Source organism: Diabrotica undecimpunctata, chromosome 4, assembly GCF_040954645.1.
Source record: "Diabrotica undecimpunctata isolate CICGRU chromosome 4, icDiaUnde3, whole genome shotgun sequence".
Classification (NCBI taxonomy): Eukaryota; Metazoa; Arthropoda; class Insecta; order Coleoptera; family Chrysomelidae; genus Diabrotica; species Diabrotica undecimpunctata.
Genome location: NC_092806.1, coordinates 7,148,839 through 7,168,840, shown reverse-complemented (window position 1 = coordinate 7,168,840; position 20,002 = coordinate 7,148,839). Strand labels below are relative to the sequence as shown.

The following is a 20,002-nucleotide window of genomic DNA, read 5'->3' as shown; positions in this document are numbered from 1 at the left end:
AAGGAATGTCTCAGAGGAACATAGCGGCAGTGGTAAGCGTAACACTGTGCATTGTGTCAAAAACTTATGCTAGGTAGCTGGAATAATTAGTAACGTTTAAGAATAGACTAAGACAAAGTGGCCAAAAAGTAACGATGGCTCGCCACGATCGTTTCATTGGCCAATTAGCTAGAAGTGACCCAACAATTTCTCACCCACAGCTCCGAAGGCCACTTTTGGAAGCTACAGGTGTAGGTGTTTCATTTAAAATTATAAGAAAAAGACTTCGTACCCAAGGACTCAACAGCAGTGGACAGTTACGGCTTCCCGAGTTATCCAGTTAGCTCAATATTGATCGCCTTAATTGGTGTTTTTAACACCAAAACTGGAACATTAGAAGTTGGCAAAATGTGCTATTTTCAGTCGAAACTAGGATTTGTGAAAATTCAGATGATCGACGAATTCGTGTACTTAAACAACGATACTAAGAACAGCTAGAGATAGAGAGCAATTTGCTGTAGTTATAGTCAATCTTCGGTAATGGAGAAGGCACCTTAAGAAGAAGAAACAACGAAGAAGACAAGCAAAAAGGGAAATTACTAGATCTGTTTAGATATAAAGGAGAAAGTATCATTTTCTGAGGAGGCATTAGGATCAGGTAAAAAACTTCTTTAACTTTTATTCAACTAACTTTGACAGCTCGTAGTTTTGAGTTGGTTCTAGAAACTGTTAGGTTCTGAAGAGATGAAGAGTGACTATAGACTTCCTTGAAGCAGAACATATCACTGTTCTGGAGTGACCTGCTTGCTCACCCGACCTTAACGCTATAGAGCAATTGTAGAATAAATTTTCATATTATTAACTTTAAAATAAGTGATTTGTTTATTATTTCAAGAGTGGTTGTTTTTTTTTTAAATTCGATTGAAATAATAAGAAATACCAGATGATTTCATATAACTTTGGTTGTGTGTATATAAAGATTTTGGGGACACATTAGAATATTTTTGTTATAAATGATATGGCATCTATATATTACTAGTTTACCAATGTTGGCAATTTCTTTGTAGTAACTTGTTTAAAAAAACTAAAAAAAGAGATTTATGAATAAGTATCTGGTGGTTTTCAATGTAGCATAAGCTATAATATAGCGTATGAAAATCTATACGCTAAGCTTGTTATCAAAAGCAATTAAGGGATAATATATAAAATAGACCAAAGCGACCGAACAATTTTAACCCGGCTTTTTAAAACCGTTTCAAAAACGACCAATCTGGAAGTCTAAATATCTAGACTAATAGTTCCAATGTTGCAAGAAATTGCGCGAAGAACATCCTGAACAAGCATTTAACAGCTTTTACAACAGTCTGTTTGAGGTTATTTAAATGCATTTTAAATTTGTATATAATAAAAAAAAGTGTTAGAAGTATTATTGGTTTATGCCTTTATCTTAGACTATAAAAGAAAAAAGTACCGTATATATATATATATATATATATATATATATATATATATATATATATATATATGTTCGGAAAGATTTCCGCGGTTAATACAATTAAACTTAGAGCTAAGATTAATATTATTATAAAAATTAATATTAAACTCACCAGTCTTCCGGGTTGAACCGCGTCGATATCCATTTTGCCGAGCTTTCGACATCCTCTCTGATGTCTTCTTCAGGGCTTCCGAGGTCTCAGTCTCCCGAGCCCCCAGACACTACTACACTCACTAGTCACTTCTAGTTCACTCACTAGTTCACTACTACGACTGGGACCAGGGGACGGTTCATTTATACCGTCGATGGTGACGTGGCCTAGGTGGGGGTTAGGGTGGGGATTGGCGCGAGAGTTGGCGCGAACATTTCCGACAGTGGGATTTTGATTCGAAGATGGAGGGGGCGATATTTTGTTTATGAGAGGTCTCCATGTAGAAGGTAACCGTATGGCGTCATCTCTTTTATTAAGGCAATTTGGTCTTTTTTCTATTTCTATGGCTTCTCGGATAATTCTTGGTTTATAAAAGCGGATGGGGGCTATGGTTCTGGAGTTTTCGAAATCAATTTTGTGACCTGTATGAAGATAGTGTTGACCGAGAGCTGAAATTGAATCGGAATTGCGAACAGAAATGGAATGTTCATAAATCCTATTTTGAATTCTACGATTTGTTTGGCCTATATAGGATCGGGGACAGTCTGCACAAGGAATTTCATAAACTCCGTGCTGTTCGTTTGGAATATTGTCTTTGATTGATCGAACAAGAGATGAAAGTTTTTGTTGGGGGGTAAATATTGTTTTTATTCCTCTTGGTTTAAGAATTTTGTCGATTTTGTCAGTGACACCTTTGATGTAAGGAAGAAACGCTTTCGTATGATAAGGGTCTGAGTCTTTGGATTGAGATTGAGTGGGAGATTGATGTCTGTGGATGCTCCTATTGATGTGATTTTCGCGGTAGCCATTTTGGATGAGGGCTTGTTTTAAACAAGAAAGCTCAGCGGATCTACTTGCATCATCGGAAAGGCGTATTGATCTGGATACAAGAGTATTAATGACTGAATTAATTTGTGAAGGTGCGTGGTGAGAGTTGGCATGCAAGTAACGATTGGTATGTGTGGGTTTTCGATAGACAGAGTAATGAAAACCTTGGGATTGGTGTTTCTTTATGAAAACATCGAGAAACGGTAGGGATGAATCAGTTTCTACCTCCATCGTGAACTGGATACTAGGATGTATACCATTCAGATGGGTTTGGAAAGACACCAAAGCATCCCTGCCATGGGGCCAAATGACGAATGTATCGTCAACATATCGTAGCCAACATGTGGGTTTGAGCATTGATGTGGATAGTGCTCGGGTCTCGAAGTCTTCCATAAAGATATTGGCAATCACTGGAGATATAGGGGAGCCCATTGGGGCACCATTTATTTGTCTGTAGAATTGATTTTGGAAGATGAAATAGGTGTTGGACATACAATGTTTAATGAGAGATAAGTGGTCTTGTGGGATACTGTACTTAGTTTTCAGAATGTTTAGAGTTTCATCTATAGGAATGTTTGTAAAAAGTGAGACAATATCGAAACTTACTAGAATGTCTGACGGTGATATAGGGTATTGTTTAAGAAGTTCGATGAAATGAAAAGAGTTTTTGACGAAGGATGAAGCATTTTCGGCGAAAGGTTGTAGAGTTTTGGCCAAATACTTGGCCAATGGTTGTGTAGGGCAGTTGTATGCACTGACAATGGGACGTAGAGGAATATCGGGTTTGTGAATTTTGGGGAGGCCATATATTCGAGGTGTTCTTGAAGACTTTTCTCGATGTTTTCATAAAGAAACACCAATCCCAAGGTTTTCATTACTCTGTCTATCGAAAACCCACACATACCAATCGTTACTTGCATGCCAACTCTCACCACGCACCTTCACAAATTAATTCAGTCATTAATACTCTTGTATCCAGATCAATACGCCTTTCCGATGATGCAAGTAGATCCGCTGAGCTTTCTTGTTTAAAACAAGCCCTCATCCAAAATGGCTACCGCGAAAATCACATCAATAGGAGCATCCACAGACATCAATCTCCCACTCAATCTCAATCCAAAGACTCAGACCCTTATCATACGAAAGCGTTTCTTCCTTACATCAAAGGTGTCACTGACAAAATCGACAAAATTCTTAAACCAAGAGGAATAAAAACAATATTTACCCCCCAACAAAAACTTTCATCTCTTGTTCGATCAATCAAAGACAATATTCCAAACGAACAGCACGGAGTTTATGAAATTCCTTGTGCAGACTGTCCCCGATCCTATATAGGCCAAACAAATCGTAGAATTCAAAATAGGATTTATGAACATTCCATTTCTGTTCGCAATTCCGATTCAATTTCAGCTCTCGGTCAACACTATCTTCATACAGGTCACAAAATTGATTTCGAAAACTCCAGAACCATAGCCCCCATCCGCTTTTATAAACCAAGAATTATCCGAGAAGCCATAGAAATAGAAAAAAGACCAAATTGCCTTAATAAAAGAGATGACGCCATACGGTTACCTTCTACATGGAGACCTCTCATAAACAAAATATCGCCCCCTCCATCTTCGAATCAAAATCCCACTGTCGGAAATGTTCGCGCCAACTCTCGCGCCAATCCCCACCCTAACCCCCACCTAGGCCACGTCACCATCGACGGTATAAATGAACCGTCCCCTGGTCCCAGTCGTAGTAGTGAACTAGTGAGTGAACTAGAAGTGACTAGTGAGTGTAGTAGTGTCTGGGGGCTCGGGAGACTGAGACCTCGGAAGCCCTGAAGAAGACATCAGAGAGGATGTCGAAAGCTCGGCAAAATGGATATCGACGCGGTTCAACCCGGAAGACTGGTGAGTTTAATATTAATTTTTATAATAATATTAATCTTAGCTCTAAGTTTAATTATATATATATATATATATATATATATATATATATATATATATATATATATATATATATATTGTTATGTTTCTTCTTTCCCAACCAAAGAAAAATAAATAAAAATATCCATCGAAATAAAATTTTAAGATATCAATATAAACAAATTGTATATAGTAATTTAAGATAAGATTTAATGTAGATAAGAATAGAAATTTTTTTACGAATAGAAAAACGACCTTTTTCCGTTTCAAACAAAATTATCAAAAAACCTTTGTTTAGAATTAGAAGACATTTTACCTGTTAAAAAGTTAATCTTTTCATTGTTTGTATAATCGAGTATTAAATGACCATATTCTAATCTTTTGAAATATGTACAAATTGTGTATTGACAAAACCAATTTTAAAGTAAGCTATTTAGTTTTTCTCTGAAACCGAAATTAGGCTTTTCCAAAATCATGGTAAACACAATTTGAGCTTTTGATTGGACGGTCGTTTTTAAATGGGAATTTGTGAGCCGATCATGAGAACCGGAGAAGTCAGTTATAATTTGGTCATCGAAGGAAACAGTCGTTTGTCTCAAGATAGGGTGTGGTTCGTGAGTTGGATACCGGCATTGTGAAAAGAATTGAATAGTTTTGCAGAAGGAGATAGCAAGTAGATTGAAAGAGGTCCTTGTATCTACCGTTGGCATTTTGTGAAGATTTGTGAAAGTAGTTTTACGGCATCAAGTTGACAAAAGGAGGTCCTTGTATCATTAATAAGTAGTTGAGTTTTTGGAGCAGTGCATCAGGTGTTTTTGGTTAGTGCAGCAGATTTGCAGAGACGTTAGGAAGGAGCCTAGGTGCCAAAAAGGAGAGATCACATCGTTGAGGAGACTGGATTTTTTTGGGTATGTTCCAACATACAACTCAATAAGAAAATAAGCTGTAAGTGTTTTGTACAATTGAATTTTATATCTGTGAAGGATCGGTTTGACATCATGGTCATTAGCATTCAAATTTAAGAACTGAGGTTTTGTTAGGCTAATCAAAAGTTTAAAGTTTTGTTGTTTCTTGTTTCAAGTAAAGAAAAATTTAAGTAAAATTGGTTTTCACTTAATATAAATGGATGTAGATTTAAAATCTTATTATTATAAAAATTTGATTCATTTTCTTGTATGCTGATTGACAAGATAACGAGAGAATTTGATAATTGTTTTATTCGTTCATATAAAATAAAGAAACGTAAATTTTTGTAATATAATATTTTTTTTATTCTTATCCTTCTTCTCTATCCCGATAAAAGACAACTAGAAAATCTTTGAATCCATCGAACACAGGTAATATAAGGAGTTTATTTTACATTTGATAACAAATAAGTTATATTTTTTTATTGGCTCAATAAACTAAGATTCAAGTCAAAATAAACAAACGTAACAATATATATATATATATATATATATATATATATATATATATATATATATATATATATATATATATATATATATAAATCTCCACGTCCACTATAAAAACCATTATTAACTCTTTGTCACTGTCAAGACACAAAGAGTCTCTCTATCCCCAATTCCCTAACATACTCCGCAGAACTAAGATTTACGGCTAAAAATGAATCTCAGTTACCGAAAAAGGGGATCTCCTTTTTGTCCAGCCCTACATTGCGGAAGTAAACTCGAGTCTCATAAACTTTTTTGTTGTAGGCCTGCTCTCCTGGGACCTTAACGAATGCTTGGTGGACTTGGAAAAGGAGCTGGCCATTATCACGGAGCAAGCTTTAGAAGGGGAAGAAGCTAGATATGGTGAGTAATATTTTTAGTTGATATATAATAATCTACTTCATATTTATGATCATAATAATAACAGTAAATTGTTTATTTAAAAAAAAAATAAATTAAGTAGTTATAGAAATAGTTCCTTGTGGAATATATTCATTGCTGGCTTGTCTACCTACAAAATTTCTATTATCACTTATAGGGAAACCTCTCAATATACGTTTGTTCGTTGTGAATTACATCTTTATTTTTAAGAAAGTTGATTTCTAGCATTTCGAGTAAACGTAATTTTTTGGTATCTACAAAATTTGAAAGTTGTGATTGAACTAATAGTCTGTAGTCAAATGGATGGCATATCAGTTGGTTTTAATTAATAATTGAAAAGCGTGTCGAAAGAAGTAGAGAGACCCATTTGGTATTTATAGACCTTGAGAAAGCATATGATAGTATCCCGTTAAAGAAAATGTTTGAGGTCCCCAAAAGGTCCTGATTGGATTCGACGTATATCCGAGCGATATATAAATTGTACGAAAATGCAGTTAGTTGTGTAAAAATTGGAACCAGACCCTCAAATGAATTTAAAGTCACTAAAGGCCTAAAGCAAGGATGCTGTTTGTCACCGACACTCTTTAAAATATACGTCCAAGAAGCATTGAGGAATTGGAGAAATAAATGTAGATTTATGGGCATCGAAGTGGGACAAGAAACTCTGTATACATTGTTGTTTGCAGATGATCAGGTGGTGGTTGCAACCGATGAGGAAGATATAAATTATATGAATCGAAAATTATTTGAGGAATATGCCAAATGGGGGCTTACTGTAAACATAAGCAAAACAGAATATTTAAAAATTGGAGGAAATACCACAGATCTGAGGCTTGAAAACGCAGTCATAAAAGGCTGCAACCAGTATAAATATCTAGGAAGCATCATATCAGCAGAGGGCAGAGTGAAGATAGATGTACAAAACCGAATAACCCAAGGGAAAAATGCATCCGAATACTGAATTCATTACTGTGGTCTAATAAAATAAAGATGCATACCAAACTTCGCGTATACACAGCAATTGTAGAACCAATTACCACATATGGTGCCGAATGTTGGACGATGACAAAGAATGAACAAGATAAAGTAGACGTTGTGGAAATGGATTATCTTAGAAGGTCATGTCGAGTATCGAGAATGGAAAGAATCAGGAATGAGGAAATACGAAACCGTACAGGAATTAGAGATACTCTTTCAGATAGAATACAAGGAAGGCAATTACAATGGTATGGTCACGTGATGAGAATGGAGGAGGAGCGGTGGCCAAAGAAAGCCTTAATGTATGTTCCGCCAGAAGGAAAAGGGGAAGACCACCAAATTCCTGGAGAAGAGAAATTACAAAAACAATGCAATCTAGAGGCTTAGAAGAGGGAGATTGGAGAGATAGGAAAAGATGGAGGCTGAAATGCGAAGACTTACACTGGACCAGAACAAAAGAAAAGAACAGAATACTGGAAAAATATAGTATGCCAATACGGTGAATGCACAATAATTAAATAAAAATATTTTGTTAATTATTATTAATAGAAATGTCAACATTTTTTCAATATAGTAATGTGCAGCTACTGAAAAAAAAATATCCCTTCATTTATTTTTGACGACTGCTGTCCACCCACCCGAGCAATAATTTTATTTTTCTCCACTTCAGCACCTTGTTTTCTGTTCATCAACTTGTCAACGCTCAATTTTCCTTAAGATCTAGATATAACAATCCACTTCAGATTTTCATTTAGTGTGACGCATTTAGGGGACCGTCATAACCGTGATATTATCCAGTTTCTCCAAGGACTCGTCATTATTTCGTCTTTAGGGCAGCCCGAGAAAAAGTCCGAAATATATTTCTCCTAGAAATGAAGGCGTTTATATATCTGCGCTGCAAGAATTCTTTTATTTTCCAAAGTCTGAAATTTTATATAGTCGAGTTCTTATGTTTTCTTGATTCTTGACGTAGTTCTGATTACATTGCACGAAAATATGAGATATAGGTAATATATATATATATATATATATATATATATTGTTATGTTTCTTCTTTCCCAACCTAAGAAAAATAAATAAAAAAATCCATCGAAATAAAATTTCAAGATATCAATATAAATAAATTGTATATAGTAATTTAAGATAAGATTTAGTGTAGATAAGAATAGAAATTTGTTTGGCAAACGACCTTTTTCCGTTTCAAACAAAATTATCAAAAAACCTTTGTTTAGAATTAGAAGACATTTTACCTGTAAGTTAAACTTTTCATTGTTTGTATAGTCGAGTATTAAATGACCATATTCTAATCTTTTGAAATATGTATAAATGATGTATTGAAAAAACCAATTTTAAAGTAAGCTATTTAGTTTTCTCTGAAACCGAAATTAGGCTTTTCCAAAATCATGGTAAACACAATTTGAGCTTTTTGATTGGACGGTCGTTTTTTAAATGGGAATTTGGGAGTCGATCATGAAACAGGAGAAGTTAGTGATATTTTGGTCATCGAAAGGAAACAGTCGTTTGTCTCAAGATAGGGTGTGGTTCGTGAGTTTGGATACCGGCGTAACGAAAAGAAGTGAATAGTTTGCGGAAGGAGATAACACGTAGATTAAAAGACGTCCTTGTATCTACCGTGGGCATTTTATAAAGTATATGTGAAAGTATTCTTACGGCATCAAGTTGACAAAAGGAGGTCCTGGTGTCATAAATAAGTAGCTGAGTTTGGAGAAGTGAATCAGGTGTTTTTTGTGTAGTCTGCAGGAAGTTTGCAGAGACGTTAGGAAGGAGCAGAGGTGCCAAAGAGAAGAGATCACATCGTTGAGGAGACTGGACTTTTCTGGGTATGTTCCAACATACAACTCAACAAGAAAACAAGCTGTAAGTGTTTGTACAATTAAATTTTATATCTGTGAAGGATCGGTTTGACATCATGCTCATTAGCATTCAAATTTAAGAACTAAGGTTTTGGTAGGCTAATCAAAAGTTTAAAGTTTTGTTGTTTCTTGTTTTCAACTAAAGAAAAATTTAAGTAAAATTGGTTTTCATGTAATATAAATGTATGTAGATTTAAAATCTTATTATTATAAAAATTTGATTTATTTTCTTGTATGCTGATCGATAAGTTAACGACAGAATTTAATAATTGTTTTATTCGTTCATATAAAATAAAGAAACGTAAATCTTTGTAATATAATATATTTGTATTCTTATCTTTTCTTCTCCCTCCCGATAAAAGACAACTAGAAAATCTTTTGAATCCATCGAACACAGGTAATATAAGGATTATTTTACTTTTGATAACAAATAAGTTATAATTCTTTTTTATTGGCTCAATAAACTAAGATTAAAGTCAAAATAAACAATCAACAATATGTATATATATATATATATATATATATATATATATATATATATATATATATATATATAACCGTATATAACTTTTATATGTGAGTCCGTGTTGGCCTCTCATGGCACTTAACCTGTCAATGCTGGGTCAAATGACACACTAAAAATCTCTCATAGGCTTGTAGGAGTTGAAGGAGTAAAATTTAGGTGCTAGTATAATAATTGAATTTTTGCTGTTTTAACGAACGATAACAAATATTCGTAAATATTTGTTATCATTCGTTAATCTTTTCTATCCAAAACTAGCAGATGGGCTTTCGATGCTTAATTGGAGAAGCTTTCTGTTGCTGAGATAATTCAATAGATTGCGCCCTATATTTGCCATAAGTATGTCCATTTCTTCATCATTTTTTGTTTCGATAAATTTATTTGCTCTTCTATTGTTAATTCGCAATTTATTTCTTCCCCATTTGGCAAACATTTTAAATGATTAAATGCATTATTTAGGAATAGTGTTTTCTTCTTCTTCTTCCTCTTTGTAGACATGACTCTGTCTCTTTTTAATGCGCCTCCAGTAAGTTGTCGTTCCATCGTTTTTTCGTGGCCTTCCTACTGATCGTCTTCCTATTGGGGAACCGTCTCCTGCAGTCTTTACTACTCTATTTGTTGTCATTCGGCTTATATGATCGTTCCATTCTACTCTTTTATTTTTTACCCAGTTCTCAATATTCTCCACCTTGCATCTACCTCGTATATCTGTACTTCTAGCTTTGTCTCATAGTGTCTTACCATCAAGTGTTTTCATCCCTGCTGTTTCTAACATCCTTTTTGTCCTTTCTGTGTCAGGTCGTATTTCTGCCGCGTATGTCATTATTGGTCTGATGACTGTTTTGCAAATTCTGCCCTTCATTTCTTTCCTGCGGCTCTGTTTGCTCTATTCATTTGATCTTCCACATCAGTTTCGAGCTTTCCGTTGCTAGATAATGTGATGCCTAGATATTTACTTGTTCTATTATCTGACCTTTCAGCTCCAATTTACATCTTAGTAAATGTGCTGTTGTAACCATGCATTTTGTCTTTTTTGAGGAAATTGCCATGTTAAATTTTCTGGCGGTTATATTAACTTGATGCAGTATACGTTGTAAATCGTCTTCACTTTGAGAGAGTAGTATTGCGTCGTCTGCATAGCAGATTATTTTAAGTTGCTTTTCTCCCATTTGGTATCCTTTTTTAGGTCTTACTTTTTTTATTATTTCATACATAATCAGGTTGAACAATAGAGGACTCAGGGCATCTCCCTGTCTTATTCCATTGCCAGGTTCAAATAGAGTCGGTTAGTTCTTTTACTTTTACTTTTATTGTGTTGTTTTGGTAGATATTTTCGTTCGTTTTGATTATTTCTAGAGGTATCTCTCTTGCGTACAATAAATGGATAACGTACTTTAATTTGACCCGGTCAAATGCCCTCTTAAGGTCCACGAAACGTAGATAGGAATAGTGTTTTATGTACATAAAAATAATATAGCGATACAAATTAAAAGTTTATTGCGATCATATTTTTGTGTTTTTAGTTATTATTAAATATTCATGCAGTTTTCATATACAAACTATGCTAAAGAAAGTTTTTCATAAGAACACAAAAATGCTCTCTTATAAAGGACGTGTTTAATAATTATATCGAGCCAGACACAGCGGAAAATCTGTTTCTCGGAAAAATAAGCCAGATTTCACTGGATAAGGCCATAACCGAAAAATCTTAAGGGCCTATTAAAAATGTAACAACCGACCCTTTTATTTTTCATGGTCTTTTGTCGTTAGTGCTAAACGGTTTTCTTTTTGGCGAAAAAGATAGCGTCCTTAATGAGAGAAAAGAAAAACACAAGCGCAGGGATTATTTTCACATTAATTTTTGGAAGAACAGGACAGTTTTAAGTTTAGAGGATAATCTTTACAATTTAGTGGTTTTTAAAGAAGAGGCAGTAAAAATAAACGCAAAAATGACAAGACTAATTAAACATAGGCATAAAAACTCGAACAAAAGTATTTACCAAACAACTGAACTGGCAGTTAAATAAATTATTGTGAAGATAATCGGACTGTAAAATTATAAACGTATTATTTATATAAAAGAAGAATCTTTATGATACCTATATTCTACAGCTTCTATTACCTGGGGGATTATTGTAAGAATTATAGAGCTTATCATATTGGAAATAACCTATAAAGGAAAGTGGCCTAATATTGGATACATTTATTTCAACCGCTACTTTTTACAAAAAAATAATTCTAATTTTGTTTTGTTCTTAGTAATTTATTGGTTTAACTATCTATTATGTTCTGACAGGATTTAAATAACTCTAAAAGATACCTGTAGGCGATAATAAAATGTTAATAAAAAAACCCAAATTCGACAAATTACAAGATAGTCGCCTAATATTGGATAGGGTATCCGATATTAGGAAAAAAGCTTATTTTATGTACATTTACAATGTTGTATTCAAGGCAGTAGATACATTCTACATCCTCTTCTTCTTGATCCATGTCATCTTCAGAATCAACAAACAGTATTTCTTGCTGAGACTCTGATGAATCTGAAGAAAACGACTTCTGTTTTTCTTTTGTTATTGGATTTGTTAAACAGAAACGTCCTGTAGAATGATATTGTGCTTGGGCTTCTCAATATTTGGAGATTTATTTTCGTTTTTACTATCGTCATCAACAAGAGAAGTTTCTAACTTTTTATGGATTGCAAAATCTTGGTCACGAAACAAATTTACGTACAGTAGCCTTCGCTGTCAGGAAGCGCTCCTAGAGCAAAACATTGGTATGAACATTAACGGAGAGTTAATTAACAATATACGATACGCTGATGACACGCTAATAGTAACAGATAACCTAGCAAATTTACAGTTTTTGATGGAAAACATAAACACCCATACCAAAAAGTATGGTCTAAAACTGAACATCAAAAAGACTAAATTCATGATTGTAACAAAGAAGCTATACACCAATGTGAATTTAAACATAAATAATCAGCCAGTTGAAAGAGTTACGTCCTACAAATATTTAGGGGTTTGCTTCACTGATACTAATGACCAGACAAGAGAAATCAAGAGGCGAATAGAGATAGCGAGACAATCGTTTGTCAAAATGAAAAAGTTCCTATGCAGCCGGGACATAAATATAAACTTAAATATAAACGAGAATGTTAAGGTGCTATGTTTTCTCCGTTCTGCTGTACGGCATGGAAGCCTGGGCACTGAAAAAGATAAACATCAAAAACATTGAGGCATTCGAGATGTGGTGTTACAGGAGAATGTGGAAAATACCATGGACAGAAAGAGTAACAAATCAAGATGTTCTGCTGAAGATGGGGAAGGAATGCGAAGTCATAAACACCATACAAACTAAAAAACTGGAATATCTGGGCCACATAATGAGAGGAGAAAAGTACTCTCTACTTAGACTCATAATCCAAGGAAAAATCTCGGGAAAGAGAAATGTGGGACGTAGGAGGATTTCCTGGTTGCAAAATTTAAGGGAGTGGTATGGGTGCAGTTCAATACAGTTGTTCAGAGCTGCAGCCAACAAAGTAAAGATTGCTGTGATGGTAGCCAACCTCCGATAGGAGACTGCAAGAAGAGAAGTAGCCTTCGAGTTAGAAAATGGATGTGACAAATTGTTGGCCAAAGCCAACTGAAAGGCTAAACGACGAATGTATGTTGAGATTAAAAAATAATACCTCCTTTCAAATTCCGAGCAGTATTCAACCAACCCTTTTTCTAATGCTTCGGGAAGAACTGGCTTACGACCAAGAGTTGATTTTTCGAGGTATTCCAGTGGATTTTCTTTCTTACAATAATATTCTACTGTAGGTTTTGGTACGTCTTATGCTTTCGCTGCTTTCAAATATCCCATCTCCTTATTGAGTAGTGCCGAAATTGCAGAGACTATATTTGCTTTATTTCGTTGTTTTCTTTTTTTAGAGGACATTATGCAACAAAAACGTTCTTCAGTATGGATACATAAAAAACGTTCCTTATATTGGAAATCCAAAATTTTTATATTAGCTATGTATAAATAAAAAACGTTGATAGTGTTGACATTTTGGACTATTTTATTATTAGTCAATTTTCAAAACAATAATTTCACGTCTCAAGGGGTTTAATTATAATATTCAACAACATCTATGAGACTGGTTACTTACCAACAGACTGGCTACTATCAAAATTCATTCCACTTCCTAACAAAGCCAACGCTAGAAAATGTGAACAACATTAATTAGTTTGATGAGCCATCTACTTAAAGTACTCCTTACTATCATTCACTCGTGCATATACAGCAAATTAGAAGAACACCTGAGTTTAGAAAGGAACGTCAATTGATCTATTTCGAGCTGCTGTGAATAGAATAAGATGGATCAATGTGGTCTCCATGTATGGGTAAGATCCTTACATCTTGAATCATTGTTTTTAAAATGACCTAACATAAAATAGTCTGACACTATAAATGTTTTTTATGAACATATTTTTTTGTTGGCCGTTCACGAGTGAATTAAAAATAAATAATTATTCAGTACCGTCAGAAAATTATTATGGCGTTTAATGACCGCTGAGAAAAGGAAATGAAAGTATTAGGCAGGTATTTGTAGAGGATTATCGCTGTTAACTGTTGTTGAATACAAAAGAAGGATTTATTTATGATAATAATGGATGATCTAGCTGAAAAAACTCTCCTTGATGGACCCATTAGTCAGAGAAGAAGAGGAAGACCAAGAACAAGGTTTCTTGATAACATCGATGAAGACATAAGAAATATGCGAATACGTTCTTGATGGAGGAAGAATACCCACATAAAGCCAGAAGTATGCTAATGTTTTTTATTTTAAATATTTTTTTTTGTAAAATTTGAAAAGTTTTATTAATATTTTGAATTATTCGTGAAAAATCTTTCACAAACCTTCATTTTTTAGATGAAAATTCACCACTTTTAGTCACAGATATCACAGATACTCCTTTGTTACTATCAAAATGTCACATCAGTTGGTATTATGCGAAATATTTGAGCACCAAACACGATCCAATTGTAAGATCCAAACTCCTGTTATTATTTGGCTACAAATATACAAAATAACTTGATAAAAATAAGAGGTTTTCGGTAACAATAAGAAGGATTTAGTAAATCCTGTCATTTCTGCCACATTAAATATACTATTTTCTCCTTGTTATCAATCATGGCAACCTTCGACTTGATCGGAAATTTCGTCCTTCGGGAAACGCCATCAAATAAATAAGTATCAGCACAAAAAATATTTCTGCTCGTTCCGTCATTTTTCCACATTTTTAGCCTTATCGTTTCTTATTTTGTACATTGAGCTTCCATCAAACCAATAACAATACCCTACATAATGCCTTTTCGGCGTGAAGATATTGTGAAATGGCCTTATTCGGATTTTTTCTCTCATAGCTAACAGTTCCGGCTTGGGATTTTCGATCTCACGACTCGTATGGGAGGATATGACCAAAGTTTATTAAATGTTTAAGTCTTTTGTCACGAAGTCAGAGTTATTTGAAATATTTTCTTTATTGTAGGTTGCTATTAGTGGTAATTTACTCAAAACTAAAAGAAAATACACGACATATAAAATGGAATTATAAGATTGTGAATCAATTTCCATCATAAAAAGCTTCTCATGCCTTTTAAAAGATTAAATTTCGCTATTAGACAAATATTAAGTGTGCAGAAAATCAAGAAATTTAAACAATTCTTGTCTTAGGATAGGCACCAAACATATCGTTAATTAAATTCAGGCAAGACTATATGCTGATGACCTAATTATTTACATCAAAGGCAAGAACGTTAATCGTATTCTGTCAATATTACAAGAAACCGTGCCGGTTTTAGTTATTGCTCTAATAAAACAAAATGATTTATTAGAGCGATCTATTTTTAAAAAGACATATCGAGGATAAACCGAACCTAACGTTTTAAAACCAAAATATTTTCTATCATCATCAGCCGTTTTGAGTCCACTGTTGGACATTTACTTTACATTTACTTTATGTTGGTTATTATTACTGAAAAATGTCTGTTTTTACTTAGAAAATTTTTAACAAAATGTATCTTATATCACTCTGGCTGGTATTTCCTGCAATCTTCAAAACTCAGCCACTTAATTTCTTATTAAAACCATGTGGACCTCTCAAATGTTTGAAAACGCCGTCTTACAAACCTCTCACATAAGGCACAATACAACCATTCGGTGATTAACTCAACAAAAACTGTTACATTGCATTTGACCTTAAATTCATCTCTCCGCAAAAAAATTTGCCGGCTTTGAAGACTACCACGCCAAAAGCTATCTCTCCAAAATCTCCGATCTCAACTTAAATATTTTTCTTCGTCTCGGTTTTCTGATATTCTGCCGTAACGAGTTCTTAACTTACAAACAATAGGAGGAGGCAGTACCTATTACCTATTACAATTTCCGACGAATTCAACCCTATCAATACACCTCTTAGTTATGGGGAGTTTAAAGAAGTACTTAATAGCATAAAAGACACTTCTCCAGATCCAGACGACATACCAATACAATCCCCTTCTACAATGCCCCCGAGCAGTTCTCGCTGCTGGCCAACCGGAATTTTTTTTAATTATGCTTTTTATAGGATTATGAAGCACCTTAAGGGTGCTGGGCTTTCAGAATTGTTATTTACGTAGTTAAAATTTTTCTTAGATGCCTCGCAGAACACCTGAGTAAACAAACTTCAAGAAATTTTTATACATAACAGCCAGGGGCGTATCAAATAATTTCTATACATTAAATATTCGATAGTTATAAGGAAATTATTTATGCTACAATAATACCATTACAACATTTGGATACGTTACATAACACCTCCCTGAGGATTGGAACAACTCCGATAAATAGCACAGAAGCTGAAATAGGTGAACCTACGCTAAAGCTTTATAGTCAGCTATTAACCCTTAATTACACTTCTAGCATAACTCTAAATAAAAGAATTCCAATAAATAACATTTTAGACATATCCACGGCTAACGATTCTTCAAAGTTTATGGAGAGGGTAAACTTTGTTGCCACACTATCCACATTTAAGAGAGGCGTATTTGAACACCTGATTGCAGCAAAATATTTATCAAGGACCATTGAAGCAATCAAACACTTAAGATGTATTTATCCTTCGATTTATTTACACAATGGACTTCAGGGCTGGTTCAAACATTGACAATTATCGCAATTCTGATAGTTATATAAAGAGTTATACAAATATTAGCTTTACAGTGAGTGCTGGGAAGCAGTAACAGAGATACACAAATTGATAAAATTGAGAGAAACCAACTGTATACGTTTTAACACAAAACACCGCTTCCCGTTAGCGCATACGCGGCTTACGCACTTTTCCGACAACACACACCCAGTTCTCACTTGACGGGAGGCAAATTAGCACTGAGACTGTCCTAAGTTATATAACGAGGGGAGGAGCGGGTCCCTGATGTAGGGAGTCAGTCGCATACACGTTAACACGACAGCCGACTACCTGAGCGCACAATTTGATAAAATGACTATACTACGATTACAATATCATAAAGGTTGTTTTTACAACAGTTTAATTTCCCATATTCCCGCAAAATCCATCATGCAATGAACCTGGTATAACTGGAAGTAATGTCCACCCTTATATCAATACAAAAATATATCTTCATCTCCACCTTTGATTATAAAAATTCCAACAGTAAATTGTCCATTACAATTCCAAAAAAATAGTACCAATCCTAATCTTATCATACACTTCAGAGATCTAATTAACTTCCGATTACACAGTATACTATACAGACGCGTCTAAAACTGAAAATGGTGTCGAAGTGGCAATAATTAACAGCACAGAGATGCTCAAACATAGAATTCCAGATACTGCAACTAGACTAAAACGAGTACTCTATGCAATTTACCAAGCGATACTACATGAAAGTGCAAATAAGATGAACAAAATGTTAATCGTGGCAGATTCTATGTCATCACTACAAATAATCAGGAAAATATACACGCATCATCCTTTAGCTTTACTAATAAAGGAAGAACTAAATAAATTGCATGCTGAAGATATAAGCTTCTCTGGGTCCCATCACATGGTGGAATTACAGGTAAAGCAGACAGAATTGCCAAAGAAGTTATAAACGACAACATTATCCCCATATCATCACAATATGTAAGTATAGATCTAAAAAGCTACTTTATAAAACACCTGTTCGAGAACTGGAACAATAAATGGGCATCCACACCATGAAAGCTTTAGGGCATAAAAAATAAGATTGTACCATGACAACAACCCGAGGTATCAAGACGAAAGCAAATAATTATTTCCCGTTTACGACTTAGACATTTGTCAAGAAAATTTGTTTAAAAAAAAAGAACGCCCAATTTGTGATGAGTGCGGTTCACTCCTTACGATAAAACATGCGCTAATGAAAAATTGCGAAACATTCAATCGTCACAGAATTAAATATCGTTTACCAAACAATCTTAAAGACATTTTAAACTCAAAAAACACTCTAGATAACCTACTTTTCTTTTTAAAAGACTTTAATTTACTAAGCACAGTGTAATTAACTGTTATCGTTCTGCTAATGCCCTTATTAGGTTAAAGCGGGTTTTTTGTAAATAAAAAAAAGATTAATTACTATTTAAATGGGAATAAGCCACAATTAAAGGTTAAAATACGTTTATTGGCGTTTCAATTTCCACTTCGGAAATCGTTCACAAAATACAAACATTAGTAAATTAAACAAATTTTGTTTTTTGTTTATTGAAGGTAAACTAAATGCACGATCAAATACTTACCATGTCGGAACAGTATTATGAGGTTTTTTCCTGGTTTTTCCCTCATAATTTACTATGGAATCACTAACAGGAGAATTTTACTGTCATCATGGCATGTATTTGTCTTTTTAAAGACGAATTACATGTTATGATCTTTTCTGACAAATATTCTCAAGTTAAAGTTGATTTCATGTAATCGAATGAACTATCTTATAAGTAAAGTCGTCCCAGGATCGCAACTCAACAATATTGGCAAATGTATGTCTGACAAATTGACACGTATTGACAAATGTATGTCTGAATTGTCAATATAGATGAGTCAGATAAAATTAAATTATTAGAAGAATTTTTCACTAAGTAACAAAAAACAAAATTTGTTTAATTTACTAATGTTTGTATTTTGAGAACGATTTCCGAAGTGGAAATTGAAACGTCAATAAACGTATTTTAACCTTTAATTGTGGCTTATTCCCATTTAAATAGTAATTAATTTAAAATGCCACGAGAAAATAGCTTCAGAACGATATAAAAAAAAGATATTAAACAAGTTTATATTGCTTTTTAGTATGGTATAATGTATACATATTAAGCTATATTATCGTATACGTCTATGAGCCCGCTGCGTTGTTTTTTTTTTCTTTTTGATACACACAAATATCATTCTTAATAATCTTCGTTTCAGAAGCATCACTCACTCTCTTTCAAACCTTTTAACTCTCTGAAAGTAACATTTTTCATACCATTTTGCCCTTTCATCGTCTCGAAGCCGCTACTGTGTGCCAGATATAAGAGTATCTACGCTTTGATGCTTTTTATGTGACACAAAAGACAAATGTTTTTATTTCCATTCGGATACTTGGCAGTAAAGAGCGGGTGGTGTATTAGGGATCTAAGGATGCTTCGGGAAGTCTGACGTGATCTCGAAGGTCGGTGTTTTGTTATCTAATACTGAAATTGATTTTACGGCACACTGGAAAGCTAATGGTTGGTTTCACGGCATCTGCAGATGATTTTTTTAAACTTATTACATATTCAAGCACAAATCGTTAATGGAGATATTGATTACCTAATAGAAATGGAAATTAATTCATAAGTATGTCAAGAAGTTTTAGAAAATAAATATAAATATTCCTAACATCCCCTGATTGCTTAATTAGCTTTATAGCTTACTTTAATCGGATTGACACTCACTTCACTTTTCCTCTTTAGAGGTCGCTAATTGTTTACTTATTTATACAATTAATTATATTATATTATAGCATATGATTTTACTATAATTGCCAATTAGCCAGCACGTTTTTTGGTCCAGTTCAGTTTTCTTACAAGGCTCCCTGAAGATTGGTAGACCTTGAAACACGTCTAGATGTATAGTGAGAGACTCGAATTGGACCAATTTTACTTCTCCTTTATTTTAATTATTGCATTTTGAAAACTAGGATTATATTTATAAACGTGATTTTCGAAAAATTATTTTTGGAAACCTACATGTTGTCCAATAAAATCTACAGTAAATAAATATTTAAGGTCGATTACCGTGTGCGTTCCGTGTCAGTGCCTAGTCCGGGTATTTTTAATATTATATTTACATACAACTGCTTATTTGACTCCACAATTGTATCTAGAACATAGCTGACT

The 20,002-nt window shown here is 33.9% G+C and overlaps 1 protein-coding gene across 1 annotated transcript in view; it reads left to right on the top strand.

Annotated features, from left to right (window-relative positions):
• Positions 1-20,002, top strand: part of LOC140439091 (uncharacterized) — a 347,460-nt gene that overhangs the window by 298,776 nt on the left and 28,682 nt on the right. The window contains exon 2 of the mRNA XM_072528769.1: positions 6,085-6,183. Coding sequence (XP_072384870.1) covers positions 6,085-6,183 — 99 coding nt within the window. The remainder of the gene's footprint in view (positions 1-6,084; positions 6,184-20,002) is intronic.